The sequence below is a fragment of the Pogona vitticeps genome, chromosome 1 (genome assembly GCF_051106095.1).
Source record: "Pogona vitticeps strain Pit_001003342236 chromosome 1, PviZW2.1, whole genome shotgun sequence".
Taxonomy (NCBI): Eukaryota; Metazoa; Chordata; class Lepidosauria; order Squamata; family Agamidae; genus Pogona; species Pogona vitticeps.
Window position 1 is genome coordinate 203,891,168 of NC_135783.1, and position 18,195 is coordinate 203,909,362.

Sequence of the window (18,195 nt, forward strand, 5' to 3'; positions counted from 1 at the left end):
GGAAGGAAGGAAGGAAGGAAGGAAGGAAGGAAGAAAGAAAGAAAGAAAGAAAGAAAGAAAGAAAGAAAGAAAGAAAGAAAGAAAGAAAGAAAGAAAGAAAGAAAGAAAGAAAGAAAGAAAGAAATGCTAGATCAAACCAAGGCTGAACTCTCCTTCAAAGCTAAAATAACTAAACTATTTTGGAGAAAATAGTGACACTGTTTCGGAGAAAACTAGACTCACTGGAAAGGAGAATAATGCTAGGAAAAGGGCATCATCAGGAAAAGAGGAAAGTTGCACATGAGGTAGATTGACTTAATAAAGGAAGCCATAGCATTGAGTTTTAAAGGCCTGAGCAGGGCTTTTCACAATAACACCTTTTGGAGATCACTAATTCATGATGTCACCAGAAGCCAGAAGCAACTTGACAGCACATAAAACCTTACTTGGGACTGGGGTATTTCAATCCTTATGAATTCTCCCTTGCAGCCTCCCATGAAGGCTCTTTCCCCCGCCACCGCCACCGCCCACAGAAACATGGGGTTCTGCCTGCACCCTTCACAAATTTCACATCTGTGTTTCAAGCGTAGTGGTTTAAACCCATGGACACTCTCTAAGTCTCCTTCATGAATAAATGGTGTTTCTGTGCATTTGTTGCTTGAACGGAAGCATCCGTTTCTCTCAGTGAAAAATGCATTTGGGTATGTAATTATTTTCTATGGGTCCAGATGGCAATCGATTCAGAAATAATTTGTTTACTCTACGGTAAATCAATCCATGAAGAAAAAGAGTGGCAGGAACAGCCTGTTAGCCACAAAACCTGAAAGTCTAGGCACATTTAGCCACAATCATCATCACCAACAGCACTGTTGATTTTGTGTGCTAGGCAAACACTTGACCCCGAAATCTCAATGGCCAAACAGCTTGTGTACAAAATTATTCTGTCCCAAAAAAACAAGAATTCAACCATCCATCATCCTGAGAAGTCAATCTGAGTAACATATTGAAACCAACAATAAAATCCTGTTTTGACAAGCACAGGACCAAAGACACCGGCTGATGCCATGATCGATGTGTTTCCTATGTGGGAAAACACAGACACGGCCTTTTGTCCAACAGTTCTGTCATGCAAACGAGATCTTCCTGCAGCCACATTCAAAACATCGTAAAGCCAAAGAACACGCTCCCCCTTCAGGGGTGACCGCTGCCTGGACCATTCAGCCGAAATTTCTCTACATACGTTTCACAGAAAGAAATAGAGGGGTGGGGAAGCTGGCGAAAGAATGGCTGGCATGAGCCAGCAAACCTTGACTGCGCCCCAGGCTTGGTGTTGAAATGAAATTTATAATCTCCTGAGCCCGTTCAGTTGCAAACCGCACGTGGCAAATCAAACGACTCTGAACTATGTGCTCTGTGTGCGGAAATCAATAGCCGAGAAGGAGTTTTTTGCTACACCTCCTTTGGCAGCAATTTAACAGCAAGGACAAAATTTAAAAAAAACCCGCACATGGAGGTGAAGTGTGAGATTTAAGCACGGCGGCCGACCGCACCACAGTGACCCTTGCAGCCAGAATCAGCCTCTCGCCATCACCATTTTCTGCTTGGAAGCCTTCGAGACGGTGATGCAGGGCGAAAGACAGAGAAAAAGACGAGAGACGGTCCAGAAAGAAAGGAACAGCAGAGTTAATTCAAGAGACCTAGTTTTCTACAACCAGCTTACATTATGTTGGGTTTTTGTCCAGCAAAGAGAACATCGGACTTCTTCAAGAATTAGGTGGTGCGTTTCTTGCCCCCAAGCATGCTTTTACCCCCCTATCTGCCAGAGAGGCCGGGAGCAGCTGGTCCTGCACAATACTTCCCGATGCGTCCTTTTCACCACTGAGAACTTAAAATCCTTGTTATGGAAGGGGCACATAAACTGGCACAACCTCCAGCAGCTGCACTTCGTTATTGCTACAGATTAACGTGACACTAATTGGTCCTGAGTCTGATCTATTTATCAAGCCTTTTACACGTATTGGGCTATGGAATAAAAGCCATTTAGCTATTAACCAAGGAGGAACAGTCTCCGGCTGGCTGTTTCATTTATTTCTGAATGTATTTGACTATGGCTAGTCAGTTCACCTTTTCCGTTATAGGCTGATTGGTCATCTTTCAGAATATCTAAGTGGCAGATTTATTAGTTCTCCTTTTCAAGCAGGCCTCCGCCCCCACCTTTTTTCTTTCTTTAAAAGAGTCATTAGTCTGAGGCCATAAAACAAATAAAAAGGATCCCTTAAGATGGACTGGAGCCCGAGATGCTGTTGATGGCTTCTGCTCAAGATGAACTATTTCACTGCCAAGCTAGTTGTTTTGCACTCCCAGTGAGCACGCCGTAGCCTAGCGTGACACCAATTTACATAATTTCTCTTCTCTGAGAGGCTTCAAACAATAATAACAGGCATGTGAGATATCATCGATTAATTTTAAAGTTATTTTGGCAGCTATCTTTACGGGAGTGACTTATCAAAAGAAACTACTCGTTAACATTCATACATTATAAAATTATTATAATTTTCAGGTGTGTGGGGCCTGGATCATTTTGGAGCCACAATTTAATTCGAAAGAGAGGCGGAGGGCAGCTCCAGATTTCCCTGTGGGAGAGAAACTGGAATAAAATGACCAGAGGTGACCGATATCCAATAATTGCTTACAGCAGCTATTGATGGGGAAATTAAGTTAAATCAAAATTGCCTGGCTAGCGGGTGGTTCATTAGATGGGAAAGAAGAGAGAGATGTGCTGGTCTTAGCACTCTGCCGGAGGAGGGGAAAGTGTGTTCCCTCCAGATGATATTGGACTGCCATTCCCATTCAGCCCTGTCCAGCACAGCCAGTAGCACAGGGTTATGGGAGTTGTAGTCCAACACCATGCAGAGGGTTGCACTTCGCATAGACATGCCCTAAGTGATCCTCCGCAGCGCCTTATGGCAACATGGTGGCTGCATTACCCTAGGGCAGGGGTCTCAAACATGCAGCCCGGGGGCCATTTGCAGCCCGCTGGACAATAGTTTGCGGCCCCCGCCTTGCCTGCCCCATATGTCCTCTGCTGTCAAGAGTAAAAAAAAAAAAGCCTTGTCTTGCTCGCCGGCTCTCTCCCAAGACAGCACCTCTTGCACCCTCTATCTGGAACTGCAGCCTGCCAGCCAGCCTGTCTGTCAGCTAAGGAAATTCCTGGGCGGCTTCTTCGGGCTCTTGCTCCGCTTGGCGGAAAATCTGATGCAGCCCAGCCTCACCCAGACTCTGCCTCCAGCAGCCCCCAGGTAAATTGAGTTTGAGACCCCTGCCCTAGGGTAAAGCCTTACTGTGGCCTATTATCCCATTCACGCACCATGTTCTTTTATCTACACAAGACTGAAAGAAGCTTAAAGAAGGGGATACGATGATGAAGTGAAAAAAGGACTGGAAAGCATAGGAAAGAACTGGTGTGTGTGGAGCAAGCCAGGAACTGAAAGGCTTCATTTCTGGGATGAAGTCACGGTCAGCTGAGCAGAAGACCTTCGCTAGGTTTGAAGGAAGGGAGCTGTGCGCCAGAAAGGGAATGAAAGATCTCATGTGCTGTTAATTACCACATCAGGATGGCCTGGAGGAAGCTTTAACCAAGGCGTGAGACCCCCTGAAGCTTTAATTCTTAACACAGGTGATCTCCACAATTGTCAAGGTCACAGATTCTTAGCCTAAAGGAAACTGGAAATGTCTAGATATCCTTTCCTTAACAGGAAAACTCATAGAATCGTAGAAAAGTGAAGTTGGAAGACCATCAAGTCCAACCCCCTGCTCAAAGCAGGGATACAATCAATGCACATCTGCCAGGTGATTATCTAAGTTTTTCTTGAATGCCTCCAGTGTTGGAGCACTCACTGACTCCTGAGGTAACTGTTTCCACTGTCATACTGCTCTAACAGTTAGGAAGTTTTTCCTGATATTCAACTGAAATTTAGCTTCCTTTAACTTGAACTTCTTACCTTAAGTTTCTCCCTTCAGGAAGCATAATCAGATGCTTGGGGGAAGGCAACATTACGTGCCCCCAAGTGACCTAGGGCCAGTCACTGCATGACAGAGGCCACAAGGCTAGCTGGTCACATCCCCTGTGATGACAAAGTCATACAATAAATGTGGCATGCCATCATGTCGCTTCTTACTTACGATGATGACTCTAAAAAGGTCTCTTAAGTTTGTGAGATGTTCAAGGAGTAATTTACTATTGCTGTCCTCAGTGAGTTTCCATAGCAGAGCCAGAATCTGAACCTGGGTCTCCCATTCTTAAATGCTGGCCACTACATTATGCTTGCAAACACTCAATAAAGAGCTTGATTTAAATTCTAAACTAGAGTTATGATTCCATCTCTAATTCTTTCTGTCACAAAATAAACCTTAGTTCCTCTTACAACCCCCCCTTTGACTGTACGTTATCATCTTCCCGGTATGACAATAAAGTCCCCAATACTGCAATATATACTGATATTGCAATAGTATGTCACCTTCTTACACCCCCACTCTCTCTCAATCACACACACACAGAGAGAGAGAGAGGACTTTTGTAGACTGGACTAAAATGGATAACAATTTTTAGTACTCTGCTTTACTAGTTTTATCCCTGATGTATCAAACACCGGCAAGGCAATTTTCTCCAATGAATTATTCATATTCTGTGCTATTGTGACATTTGATCTATTTTAAAATATTTAGAGAGCCATTTAATTCACTAATGATAACTGAATTGATTCTAAAAAGGATAAGCTCCCTCAGAGACCCAAATAAATAACTTGCACTCATGTCTTTGATGCATATATATCAATGTATATATATATCCAGCTGATACACACACACACACACACACACACACATACTGACAAAAGATAGGCAGGAGTTTTGCCTTGAACTGATTTTCATTAAGGAAGGAAAAAGAGCTGGAAGTATAGTATAGTACTGTATTGTTCTCCCTGAAACAGACTGAGGCCATGTGAGGTGATTTGGGATGTCATGAAAGGATACAAGTTGTTAGCTCTTTGCTTTGCTATTATTGTGTTTGTACCCCCGGGTCAGGGGAGAGGCATTTGTAAGACTTTCTACTCCTCTACAATCCCTCCGAGTTTGGGTTTCCCCAAAACAGCTGCTAAAGGGCACTGTCTTGGGGGGACCCACTTCGTGGGTGTATAACTTGGATGTCTGGAACTAATATTCACCAAACTTGGAGGAATTGTAGAGGAGGGTCAAGAGAAGCTTCTCTGTGAAGCTGTGATGCTTTGGTGTCTCTAGGTGCCTAGGAGGAACTTTCCTGGGGAGGCCCTCCTTGTGGTTGTATAACTCAGCTATCCGAAATCCAAACTTCACCAAACTTGCCGAACTTGTAGAGGAGAGTCAGGGGAAGCTTCCCTGTGAATTTGGTGTCTCTGGTTATTTGGAGGGCATTTTATAGGGTTTTAAAGTAAAAAAATGAACTGACAAATTGATTCATAGATTCATCAGCAAAAATCGTAAATCCGTAATTAATAATTAATCAAGCTTGAGGAATCATAAATCAAAACAAAATCACAATTTTCTGATGCAAGACTCTCTATACTTTCTACTCAGGCAGCAAAATACCTGGGCAGCCTTTAGGTACAATGTGGCTTAATAGGGGTTGTGGCAATTTGCTTTTCTGCCTTGAAGAGACATTGTCTTTGGCTGGCCCTGATAACTCTCCAGCAGTCAGAATGGTGTGGGGGTGTGCTTGACTCTGGGAGGGCCCAGACTTCTCAACAGTGATGTTATGATAAACTGTGATGTTCAGTTGTCATTCTACCCATCCCCATAGCCACACCTCTTAAGGGAGCTCAAAAATTTGGGCAATGGTGTTGATACATACAAAAACTCCAGTCCACCATGAGCAAATGTGTAGTTTCTGTAAAAAAATAATTCCCCTCTCCCACCCAAGCTATTTTGAGGATTGTAGCTATGGTAAGAGGGAACAGGGAAAAATTGTAAACTCTGTCTAAGATGGTATTTAACACCGTTAAAATTAAATAAGATTAATACCAATCATCCAATTGTCTGTTGGAAATGTGAGAAAGAAATTGGTACACACTTTCATATGTGGTGGGAATGTGAAAAAGTACAAAGATTTTGGAAACAAATTTTTAAAGAATTAAGCTATATATGTGGAAAAGATATAGAATTTAATGCCAAGATTGCTTTGTTATCAATATATGAGAATGTGGAATATGACAAAATGACTAAAGAATTGATAACCAATTTATTAACAGCAGCTAGACTGATTATTGCTAGGCAATGGAAATTAAAAGCTGAATTGCAGATTTAAGAATGGCACAAAGAAATATGGAATATAGCATTAAATTGTAAATTAATTTGTAATTTAAAGATTAAGAAAGGAGAGTTGAAAAAGAATAATTTTAATGAAATATGGGGTAGATTTTTGGAATATGTGTTAATAAGGAGGAAAGGGAAAGCTCCAAATCAAGAATCAATGCAGTTTTGGAGAAGAGGACAGAAGAAGAAGAAGAACAATAAGGAGGAAGAATAATATGGCAAGAGGTCCCGTACATGGTGGTGGTGAACACAGTTAAATTGTATTTGAGTTTATATATTATATGTTTTTGTTTATGTTATAGTTATAGCAAATAAAAAAAATATTTTAGAAAAAAGGGAACAGGGAGGCAGGAGGTGCGTGGCAGATGACCTACTAATGCTAAGGACCCTGGCTTCCCTACATCCTTAGTCTTTAATTTCTAATGCTAACAGACACTGCAACCTATTTTAATGCTGCCTGGTGATTAGCACGCCACAGTTTCAAATCTGGATGTGTGAAGGTTTTTAAGGAAATACCAAGGAGAGTTAAGGAAGGAAGGAAGGAAGGAAGGAAGGAAGGAAGGAAGGAAGGAAGGAAGGAAGGAAGGAAGGAAGGAAGGAAGGAAGGAAGGAAGGAAGGAAGGAAGGAAGGAAGGAAGGAAGGAAGGAAGATTGCCTTCTACAAAACAGTCCTCCTTCCCTTCTGGTTCTTCTTCTTTTTCTCAGCTGCTCCGTTGCATTCATACATAGCAACAGCCAGAAGTGCTCCTCAGCAACCCAGGTCTCCTCACGAGGATATGCAGTTAAGCTCCCTTCATCCTGCCCTCTATGTCATGCCATGATACACACCTCATGTTTTGCTCCCACGAACGTGCTGGGTCAAGGTGCCACTGATGTCAAAGCAAAGGCTCTGAACCTTAACAGCTGTGCATCGTGGGACCCATTTTCTGTAGAACAGCCAGTCTCCTGCTCACTCCAGCTCCGTGAAAAAATAGAACGGGGGCTTCGGGAGCAGGAGTTGGCTTGATTCTCAGTGGTTACGAGATCGCCAGGTGTGGGTACAACTGTGTCCTAGAATATTGTTGTTGATTTGTGCCGTCTAGTTGGAACTGACTCATAGCAACCCTAATGGGGTTTTCAAGGTAAGCAAAATACTTAAAGAGTGGTTTTACCAGTTCTACACCTTTGATGAGTTTCCATGGCTTAAGTAGGGATTTGAACCCAGGCCTTCTGAGTCCTAGTCTGTCACTCTATCCACCACACCATGCTCAGTATCTTTCCTTAGCATATATACCCATTTACTTTCTCCTCTATAAGCGAACAGTTGCAGTCCCTCCTTATGGAAATGTCATAACTGCTGATATCAAGAGTAAGCACAGTAATGTCGCAGTCATGGTGGAAAAAAAAATACATAGACCTGCTTATGCAGACACACCTCGACCTAGCCAATGTTCAGCTGGTGCTCCTATTGACAAATATTGAACGCAGCTGTTGTAAAAAAATGATTCAGCAAATCAGCAGTTTTAACCGTTTTGCATACTGATTGGCATCCTTTTAGACAAGTCCCGGCCACATGTCAGCTGCCTGAAAAGAAAATTCAAATTCAAATCCTTCAGAATTTGGCATTTAAAATGCAGCTGCCTACCGTTCAGTTGCGCTTGTCAATCTTGCCTCGAGTTAGATCCCCATGCAGCCATCGGGGAACGCCTCTCTGTTTTTATTTGGTCACGACTACACTCAGTCATATTAAGAAAGAACTAAGAACATTAGCAGAGAGGCAAGCTCGTGAGAGGTACATTGATGCCAGGCCCACAGGGTAACGTTATACAGGTCTGACTGATAAAATATTCATACCGATTTGTCATCAAGGGATAACGTGGCTTGCCAAAGGGTATTTGCTCGTGGCTTACAGTGAGCAGAAAGGGCCGCAGAAACTCTTTTGGTAGAATGGGAGATTCATCTGGGCCCAAACGAATGCAACATTTTGCATAGGTTCCCCCCAGGACCTCCGGGAAATACGGTTTTGTTGGGAGAGTTGAACGCTTTGCCTATAGAACTTATGGCCCTCTATATTTTCTAACGATAGATAAAGCTGTGGTTTTAATATGAATGTTTTTAAATGTTTGTTCAGCCACATTATACAACTATAGTTGTTATATGTTGACCTGTTATAGTTTATATCTCTGTTACATTACCTTTGATATCTATATTTATAGTTTTGGGAGTGAGCTGCACATTGAGACTTAGCAAGCCTTTTTATTTGTACATGGAAATCTTGATTGCGTCAAAGTGCTGCTCAGTGAACCTGTTCATCCTCTTCTCCTGAAAATGACAGGTTTTCAGAATAATAAATACAAATGGCACACATTCTTAATATCAATATTCTTAAAATACAAATTGAAAACAGTCTGTCAAAAATAGACTTGTTGAGAAAGAGCGCACCCACAAAAACTAGCAGGAGTCAGCGTAATGCAACACACTATCTGTAAAACCATCGACAGCATAGTTCTGTTGCAACCTGGGAACAGATTTTGGTGCCTCCTGAAAGCTTTTTCCCAAAGGCTCTAACTTTGTCTAGTAACTTGGACGCAGGCAGGGGTAAAGCAACAGGATCCCTTCCTTATATCTCAGTGCCACCATGAAAAAGACCCTCTCCCACATTGCCAATATCCAGCCAAACGTTAGACATGAACGAGGGGATATAAATGGGAATATCCTTGACCCGGGTCCATACCATTAAGGACTTTGGGCTGTAGGGCTCTCCCTGCTAAGCTGACAGTAAATCCCATTGGACTCCATGGGACGTGTACCGATGTTAACATGCATCAGATTATCTTGTCTAAAGATAAAAGTATTTTAAATTGGGGACAGGAGATATCTATCTATCTATCTATCTATCTATCTATCTATCTATCTATCTATCTATCTATCTATCTATCTATCTATCTATCTATCTATCTATCTATCTATCTATCTATCTATCTATCTATCTATCTATCTATCTATCTATCCACAATCCCTGTTACCTTTTTACTTTCTTCTGTTTGTCTATGAGTCTTCTTTCCTTTGTCTTCTCTTCCATGAAGGATGCTGGGAAAGTCCACTAATATATAATTATATCTAAAAAACAATTCCTTAAAAATACCGGTAATTATTAGAAAAAATACTAGGTGCCTCCCCCGTCAAACTCCTGTTTGCTCTCTCTATTCGCTTACTCCCCAGGGTCTGTCTCAGTTTTATCACTCTGCTTGGAGTCAGCAAACAGAAAGGACTACTCAGTGCTCCCAGGACTGCCCGGTGGCCTGCCTGGCATGGGTTTTCAGAATCCCAAGACTTTCAATTCCAGACATCACCTAGAATCCCCTAGTATACCATAGGGAGCATTGTCTCCTTATCCATTAAACTCTATAGGGAGACCTCTCCCTGAGCTCCCCTCCCCATAACGCAATAGGGCGATTCCCAGCAAGCTGTGGGACTGAAGGGGTCTTCCTTTCTTCTCCCAGGCCAATGCAAGTGAGATGAAGCAGATAATGGGAGTTGAAAGAAATCTATTTTGACTTCTTCTTTCTCCACTCTCAGTCCCAAAAGTCCACCTGGAGGATTTTAGGCAAATTCTGGAAGTCCCAGAATTCCCAGCAGGTACATGGCCAAAGATACTAATTTTATGGTATCTCAGATGTTCACTTTAAAATATAAAATAGTAAGTGTTTTATTTATCAGGAAGACCCACTTTGCACATATACTGTGTGTTAGTGATTCTCTGCTTTCAAAAGCAATAAAGTTTTATTGTTTTATTACTAAGATCCACTCTGTGTTCTGTTTTGCGACACCTAGCCAGTGAAGTTCGGCTGAAGGCTCTTTCTTCCCCAACGCTCTACACACACCTTGTAATTCCATTCCTTTGTAATGTGAAGTACCTTCCTTATCATATACAGATGATTAGAACACAGGGTTGACAGCAACAGAGAGGGATAGATGCAGAAAGAACTGAATTATGGAATACTGAGGACCACACGAGCCCAACATCACCAAAATATAACCACGGCCATCCTTCCTAGATTTGATTGCACATTCACAGTTCACTAAGAGGATAACACTGCTGAAGTCAAAATGTTTTAAGAGCAGGACGTATGATTTTCTCTGAATATCTGTTTCAAGCCTTAAACTAATCGAACAGCAACTAAACATGGCCGACCCTTCTCTCTTGTTATTTGTTTTTAAGCAAGTGTTGTATTATATGGTGTTATACGGCACTGACTGCTGGTTCATTTTTTCCAGCTACAGAAGTGGCTGGAAATCTCTCCTGCCAGTATCTTGCCTTTGGTAAATTTCATTTGTGATGCTCCTGCTGCGTTTTGCAGCATGCAGCTGATTGCTGACCTTTCTAATTTCCTAGAGATGCCCAGTTTCACCAGAGCTGAAACAATACAGACAGCTTCGGAATGGTCAGCAACTTCCATTCTCCCTCTAGCGCTGTTTCTCTCAGCCTCCCTTCTTGTGGGGTATTAAAATGCAGACTTTGGGATTCAGTAGCAATTTTGTCTCAACATCCATAAAATACACTTTTTTTAAAAAAAGTGAACTCAGCTGAGAACATTCTACCAAATTTGCTGGAATTATGTTCGTATTGCAAGGAATTATATTCCTTCACAAGCAGGCAAAGACCATTCTCTTCACGCAAGCTTTCCCCGAGCGACTGGCTGCCTGAGTGGGCTTTTGTGTTTATTGGATTGTTGTACCTTATGGCATTGATTGTGTTTTTGGTGTTGCTTATGTTTTTCAGTATGGTATTCATTTGATCCTGTTTAATATTTGTTGCTCCATTGTTGTTAGCTTGAATATTATCTTGTGGTGATGTAAGCCACCTTGGGTCCTTTTAAGGAGGAAGGTGGGGTAAACATGTTTTAAATAAAGAAATTATGCCACCAACTTAGGAAGCTGAGTGTCATATTCCCACCTGTCCCTTCATTGTTTCCCCAATCAGAGAGCACAGGCTATGTGTTGTGTCGCTGCCCCAAGTTGATTACATCAACATGGTTTATTATTAATCACAGAGCTCCAGGCAATGTGTCATTTTATAAAAAAATACAAATAGATGTTGTTTATTGTTAGAGGTGATGAAGGTACAATCAATGTCTTTAACTCTTAACAAAACATCCTTCTTCATACAGTGGGGTCTTGACTTAAGAACGGCTTGAGTTAAGAACATTTTGACTTAAGAACCACTCTCATAGGAAAATATTGACTTGACTTACATACTTAGATTTGAGTTAAGAACTGAAAAAAAACCACGTGGGAGGCAGGGAAAATGCAAAATTTGAACTTTCAGTTAACTGTTGGCCAGTGAAAAGGGTGCCTGTCTGCTTCCTCACTCCTCCCAGCGTTTAGAGAGTGGATTGGGAGTCTTCAGACTGCCTGGTACTGCCTGGACTGTATTTTCCCTGCCTTCCCTGAACCTTTCTTGACCTAAGAAAAAAAGAAACAAAATATCCCCCTGTAGTGGTCGAAGGCAGAATAGCAGCTTCCCATTAGTTTCTATGGACGGAAAAGAGCAGATACGGATCAAATGGTTTTCAATGCATTCCTATGGGAAATGCAGATTTGACCTGAGAACTTTTTGACTTGAGAACTGCCTTCCAATACGGATTAAGTTCTCAAGTCAAGACCCCACTGTACACTCTCAACTGCCAACCTTCTCTCTCTCTACTCCAAACTCTCAATTCACCCAAGCCTCCAATCTCTAAAACACCAGGCCTCTCTTCCCCTGCAGAGACTCTTATATCTCATGACTCTGCCTCTTCAGCACTCTCATTGGTCCATGCAGATAGAAAATGAATATTCATGACCTGGGTGGATGCCACACTGAGAAATAAAGAAACTAATAAAAAAATATTAGCCATATTTGGTGGCAATCTAAACATTTATTGTATGGCTCTTGTAAATGTCCATGTTCGTTGTGTGCCACTGATCTAATCCTACCTTGTGAACTTCCTATAAAACAGCTCCCCTAACAGTCTGAGCTCTAATAGTTAAGATTTCTTCAGCTGTATCACAAAGGCAATTTAAAAACTGAATTTTAGTAGGTAGGAGTTCCCAACGACCAGGGCTCAGTGATTTCCAACAGATTTTGAGAGTTCTCTTTAAATAAATGGGGACTCTCTTGTGAGATAAATCATGCAGACAACCATTGCAACAAATTTTGCAAATGTCATTCAAGTCATTTCACCTGTCATTGCAAAACTGCAGCTATTTTTCCACCCATAAGCAATAAAGATTATCTTTTAGAATATCAGTTTGAAGTGCTCAGAGTTGCACAAGTCTTTTAAAAAACATATGTTCTTTGTGATAAATATTCTTGTCTAACAAAAGAGCCTGCTTAAAAGAAACATAGATAACACAGGCGCTTTCTGGTGCTGTCTGTTTGTTTTTTAATAACTGAGCAAATTTGGTGAATATACTGTATCTTTTCAAACTCACCTTGTCTTCTTTCATAAAAGAAATAACAAAGGGGGCGGGGCGGGGGAAGCGGCACATGGATTGTTATTAAATCTCACACAGCAGGGCCATTGATACCATCCGTAGAGTGCCTTGATCTGTCATACACCAAGTGATGCTCAATGTTCACCTTTGTCTCTTTGAAGGGAAAATGAATCAGAGAAGATGTGTGTCTGACAGGGATTTACATCTACTTCCCTTGCTTGTGTAAAGGTGCAAGCGTCGCCCATGTCATGACTGTCAGAGAATCTGAGCCTAAGGCAACAACATGTGCCTTGATCAAGAATAAAAAGTGATCAATCGATGCCCATTCATTTGTCTCTTGAAACTGCTTTGAAGAGGAAAGTTTGTTCCAGTGGATGAACAAGCAAACCGTGCAACATAAACTGCTCTCTGGCACTATTTTGTCTTCCCAGCCACTATCCTGAATGGCATGACATGAAAAGACAGCAAGTCGTCATATTGTCTTGCTACATTAAAATGGTGAACTGCTTGGGGCCTCATCCATTAGTTACAGGTCATTAAAACACGAAATTAAGCACAAACTGCTGTCCACTCCTTACTGTCTTTCTTTCAAAAGGATACACACCCCGTAACTACCCATGTGAACTTCCAAAGGACTCAAAGTTTAAAAACAAAACTGTGCAATATATATTTCAGAATACAGTAAATCTAAAAGAATAAAACCACTGGATTGTCCCTCCTCATTATAGTAGAACCATCAAAATCAATGGAAGTTACATTAGTGTCAACAATATACAAATCCCATTCGTTTCAATCAGCTGGCATTTAAGTTTGAGGTTTAAATATTCGGCTACAACCCAAACCAGTTTGATTTGTATTCCTGCACTGAGCAGAGGGTTGGACTTGATGGCTTTACAGGCCCTCCAACTTTATTATTCTATGATTCTATGACATTGCAGGCACACGAAAAAAAAAAAGAATGGTCAGGTGCCTCCAGGCAACCCAAACATCTTCCTGAATAATGGAGCTACCAATTTTTCCATGGGTTTCAAGGGGAGGAATGACTTGCCCAAGTGAGCTTTCCTTGGAAATGAAACAAGACGTCTTGTTTCACCTTGAAGTCTAACTGGTTTCTATTTGTCATAAGCTTTTGTGTGTCTAAGCTCACTTCTTCAGGTGAAGAAGACTTCTTGCCATATTCAAAACAGCAAGCCACTCAGCCAAAGAAGTGTGCCTGGACACACAAAAGCTTACGAAGAACAAAAACTAGTCTTAAAGGCACTACAAGTCTTCTGGTTTCTCTTGCGCTACAACAGGACATCATGGCTACCTAGCTAGAGTACCTTGAGAAGCGAGCGTGCCACTCCAGAGAAAGCCTTGGAATTTACAGTCACGTCATATCAAACCCTTGCAAAACAGGAGGTCATGGGACTAAACTGAGTCATGTGGGGGAAACGCTGAATGGGAGATATTTAACAAAGATGACATAGGACATACCATCAGAACCAGGTAAAATCACAAACAGTGTTTTGAACTAGGACTGGTAATGAACATCCCTTTGAGAAAGTCCTTGTTTCAGCAAGCAGCAATCAACAGCAGTTCCTGGTGACTCTGTGAAGGCAACATTGCAAGCTACAGTAATGCAGTAAAGGTATTTCCCAGCAAAGGAAGGTGGTAGCAACACCAGGCAATAAAACTTAAAGCCTCCTTGGCAGACCTTGGAAATGTTAATATTTGTTTTGACTACAACTCCCAGAACCCCCTCCCCCACCCTGTATGGCCAGGGCTATACATACTGGAGCATGCTCGAAGTTGTGGTTCAGACATGTGACTCTGGAGCAGAAGAATGTCCCTCCCCCACCCTCAAATTCCACAACAATAGGATACAGAAGTAATGAATAAAGGTATGGAGAAAGATTATGGAGAAAGATTGTCTTAGTTGTTTTTGTTTAAAAGCTTTAAAATAACAATGTGCCCTTGTTGTTCAAAAAGGTAATAAGCAGCGCATAACTATTTTGCTTTTCACACATTACTCCCAACGTGTGTGCTAGGCACCGGGAAATCTGGCGTGTCTGGAATACAAGTTCCCGGCCTCGCCTTAATGAGCCTCCCCAGTAAGGAAGAAGGTAAAGGAAAGATACGGGACAAGAGCCATTCCTCTTGTTTACTTTACTACACAGCAATTTATCTTTACTGTATTGGAAACAAGAGGGATGGGCCTCTCATTAGTTAGAATGGTGCCACTGTCTCAAGTGGCACGTGGAATGGTCAGCAGTGTGGCCATTCCATCTGAGTGCCCCACCCCCACCCCCACCTCTATTCCCCTGTCCCCTCTACCCCCTGGCTTGTCCTTTGCTTTCTAAGCTAGCCTGCTGTTCCTCAAGTATGAGGAAGCTACAGTAAGACTCAAGCATCAGTAGGCTTGGCTTTTGTATGTGGAATAGAAGGGGGAAGTGTCTTATCCTTGCCTCAAGCAGCATTGTGTCTTGGTTCAGAACTGGAAAGTCATGCCAGGAGAGGCAAGGTTCCAGAAGTTTCCACAGCCACTTCCCAAAGGGTTTCCTTCTGCATACGCCGCCAGCGGCTGCCACACGCAGCGCATTTTCAGAAAGGAGGCTCCCATGCATGATGCAAACCACAGGGCAGTTGATATCGGCATTGATCTTGCAAAGAGGGCTTTGTCAAGGGCAGAGGCATCTGTTCCTGAGCAGATCTTTGACACAGATGAGCAACTTTGCCTAGCCCTGTAAAAACGCGCTAATCTAAAGTACAGTTTGCTTTGCAAGATCGAAGCTCACCTTAGCGCAACAGACCCAACTGTCATGTTTCCCTCTGCATTAATGCTGTGCCAGAGAAACTGAGCTTGTTTTGTTACTACATTTGCTAACGAATCTTCAGCCTCCCTCTGCTACCACTGCAGGCACACGGCTTTAAGAGCTTTGGAGGTCATTCTGGTGGAAACAGGAGGTGAGTCTTGGGTTCTTTTGAAGACCAGCACAGCCACCCCACAAAGCTGACTGCTTACTCCCAGGCTTATGTGTACTGAGTCTGATGCTGAAAGTAGAGAACACATGGCAGGGTTGGAAGGCACATGGGGAGCAGTGGCACCATTCCATGTCAACACAACACACACAAGAGTGAGCAATAGGGTATTGTTTTGTTTTTTGTTTTCCTTTTTGGAAGAGTTTAGACAGCTGAAAGGAACCCAGAACTGTAAAGTAAAGTGAAGCCAAAAAAAAGGGGGGGGGGTGTTTTTCACAAACATTTTGATGACCCATGAAAAGAACACACCCCTACTTTTGGTGATATTTCAAGGACAGCAGCGATGGCAAGATGCGAAAAGTGTTTGTGCATTCAGAGTGCGGTCAGGAAGTATCGCCTCCAGTCTGTGTTAACTGCATGACACTAGTGAATGAAGGGGGAAAACCTTTAATTCACACCAGCATGTAAGGCCATCAAGTAGCCAATTCAGAACAAACCAAGAAAGTATTTCCTTTACTCCGAGTTAGCTTGGTAAGAGCCTTGAGTATCTGACAAGATACCACAAATATGCTTCGTTTAGCAAGGGAGAAGCTTAAAAGGAAGCATGGATGTGAAACCAGTTCTGAAGCTAGCAGTTTCAGAAGAGGAATAAAATCCATTCCAGGAAAAGAAGATTTTGGGAACAGCAACTAAAATGAACTAGGAAAGACAACACATCGTGAACCTCCATTGTCTTTGCAATGTTTTCATGGTGAAGAATGGAATTGTAGGCTGGGATCCGGTTAGATGCCTTGACTCCTTTTGACAGTTACACCTGCAGCTCTGCCGTCCTGCCAAGGATCAGCGTATAGAAGACAAAGGAGGAGGAGGAGGGGCCACCGCCAGGTAATTTGGCTATTATCAGATTATATTGTATAGTTCTGTCTCAGCATTGCCAGGAGATCCTAACGGAAGACATCAAATATGTCGTGTGTTGTATATAAAAAAGCTGAGGAGCAGGACCATTATGGATAAGTATTATCTAAATTTGACCAAAAACTTGTTAAGATCTTTTCAAAATCTTAATTTTTTTTTTAAAAAAAGAAAAGAATCTTATTTCACAGTTAAGAGTATCTCACCAGTACTGTAGGGGCATCTTTCTGACATCTTTGTCAGTACGCAATAGGGAATTCTGGAATGTGGAAAAAAGAATGGAATTGTTCAAGGCCGGTCTTTAAGGAATGCGTGCTACCATTTTTTTCAGTCTTGGATTCTGTGAAGCACTTTCAGGTGAGTCGCCGAAGGGAACGAGAGAAGGAGAAAGGCATGAGAATGAAAACAAGGGATGTTGGATACCATCGTAGCAGATAAAATAGATGAGACAGAGAGCCCAAACCAAGAAATTATGATTTTTTTTTTCTGTACCACAGTAGGATATGAATTTTATCATCTGTTTGTTACTCTCTCGCCTCCAGCATGGCTTGCTTCTCTCAGCCAAACCCTGTGTGTGTGTTTATGCAGAAGCAGATCATATAGACTTTACTAAAGAATACTCCCATGTAAGTGTGTGCAGGATTAAAGCCTTTAGTTTGCTTCAGGGGACATTACAGAACTCATCAGCCTCCTAGCAACAGTAAGCCTCCATTGGCTCATTTGGATTCTCATTATGATTCATCAGTTGACCCAAACAAGGGATTTCTTTATCTCCCATTCTCTGTTTTCTGGAAGCACGGAGGCAAGAGTGCATGTAATACCTTTTACAGAATTCAACCATTGCTGAGCTTCTAACCTTTCCTTTCTAACCCTTTAAAAAATCATCATCATCATCATCATCATCATCATGATAAGTCCATCTTACCTGCTTTGACTTGCTTCTGGGCTCACAGCATTCTCAGATGGGGCTGCAACAAGAAAGAAAGGAAAACTCTGAAGAAAGCAAGAACACGACACCTTCAAGACATTTGAGACCCCTGGCGTTCCTCCAGCAGTACCTCCAGCTCAACAGCTGTTGAAGAATGCCCTTGCGTACCTTACACTTCTATTCTAATATACAGCCATGGTGGGAGGAAAGACGAATATTTTGGGGAAATAATGGCATCGTTTCCTACCTGCCATAGTTCACGTTGGCCATGTGCTGCACTAAGCAAGAAGTTTTGTCTCATCCAAGCCACAAACCTAGAACAGATAAAGATTTAATAATTAACAAGAACTTGAGGAGGAACTTGAGTGTGAGAGGCAGTTAAGAAATGGAGAAACCCAAAACTGGGGTGGGGGGAAATCCGGTTCTATTGTAGAGGCTATGGAAAAACTTCCTGAGATCATGAATACGTACATGGTTTGCAGATTGATCAAAGGCACATGTTGCAAGAACGGGTCACATTCTCAGATGAATGTCTGTTCCCTTTGCAGCTTTGACTTACCCTTCCGAAAGCTTTAGAAACCTGACGTTCTGTAGGATAAGTGAAGGAAATA

General features: G+C 42.1%; 1 protein-coding gene across 1 annotated transcript in view; it reads right to left on the reverse strand.

Moving 5' to 3' along the window:
* Nucleotides 1–17,900, reverse strand: part of MYO3B (myosin IIIB) — a 324,047-nt gene extending 306,147 nt beyond the window's left edge. The window contains exons 1-2 of the mRNA XM_078394391.1: nucleotides 17,832–17,900; nucleotides 17,582–17,624 (exon numbers count right to left, since the gene is read on the reverse strand). Of these exons, the coding sequence (XP_078250517.1) occupies nucleotides 17,582–17,624; nucleotides 17,832–17,838 (50 nt within the window). The 5' untranslated portion in view covers nucleotides 17,839–17,900. The remainder of the gene's footprint in view (nucleotides 1–17,581; nucleotides 17,625–17,831) is intronic.
* Between the last annotated feature and the right edge of the window lie 295 nt (nucleotides 17,901–18,195).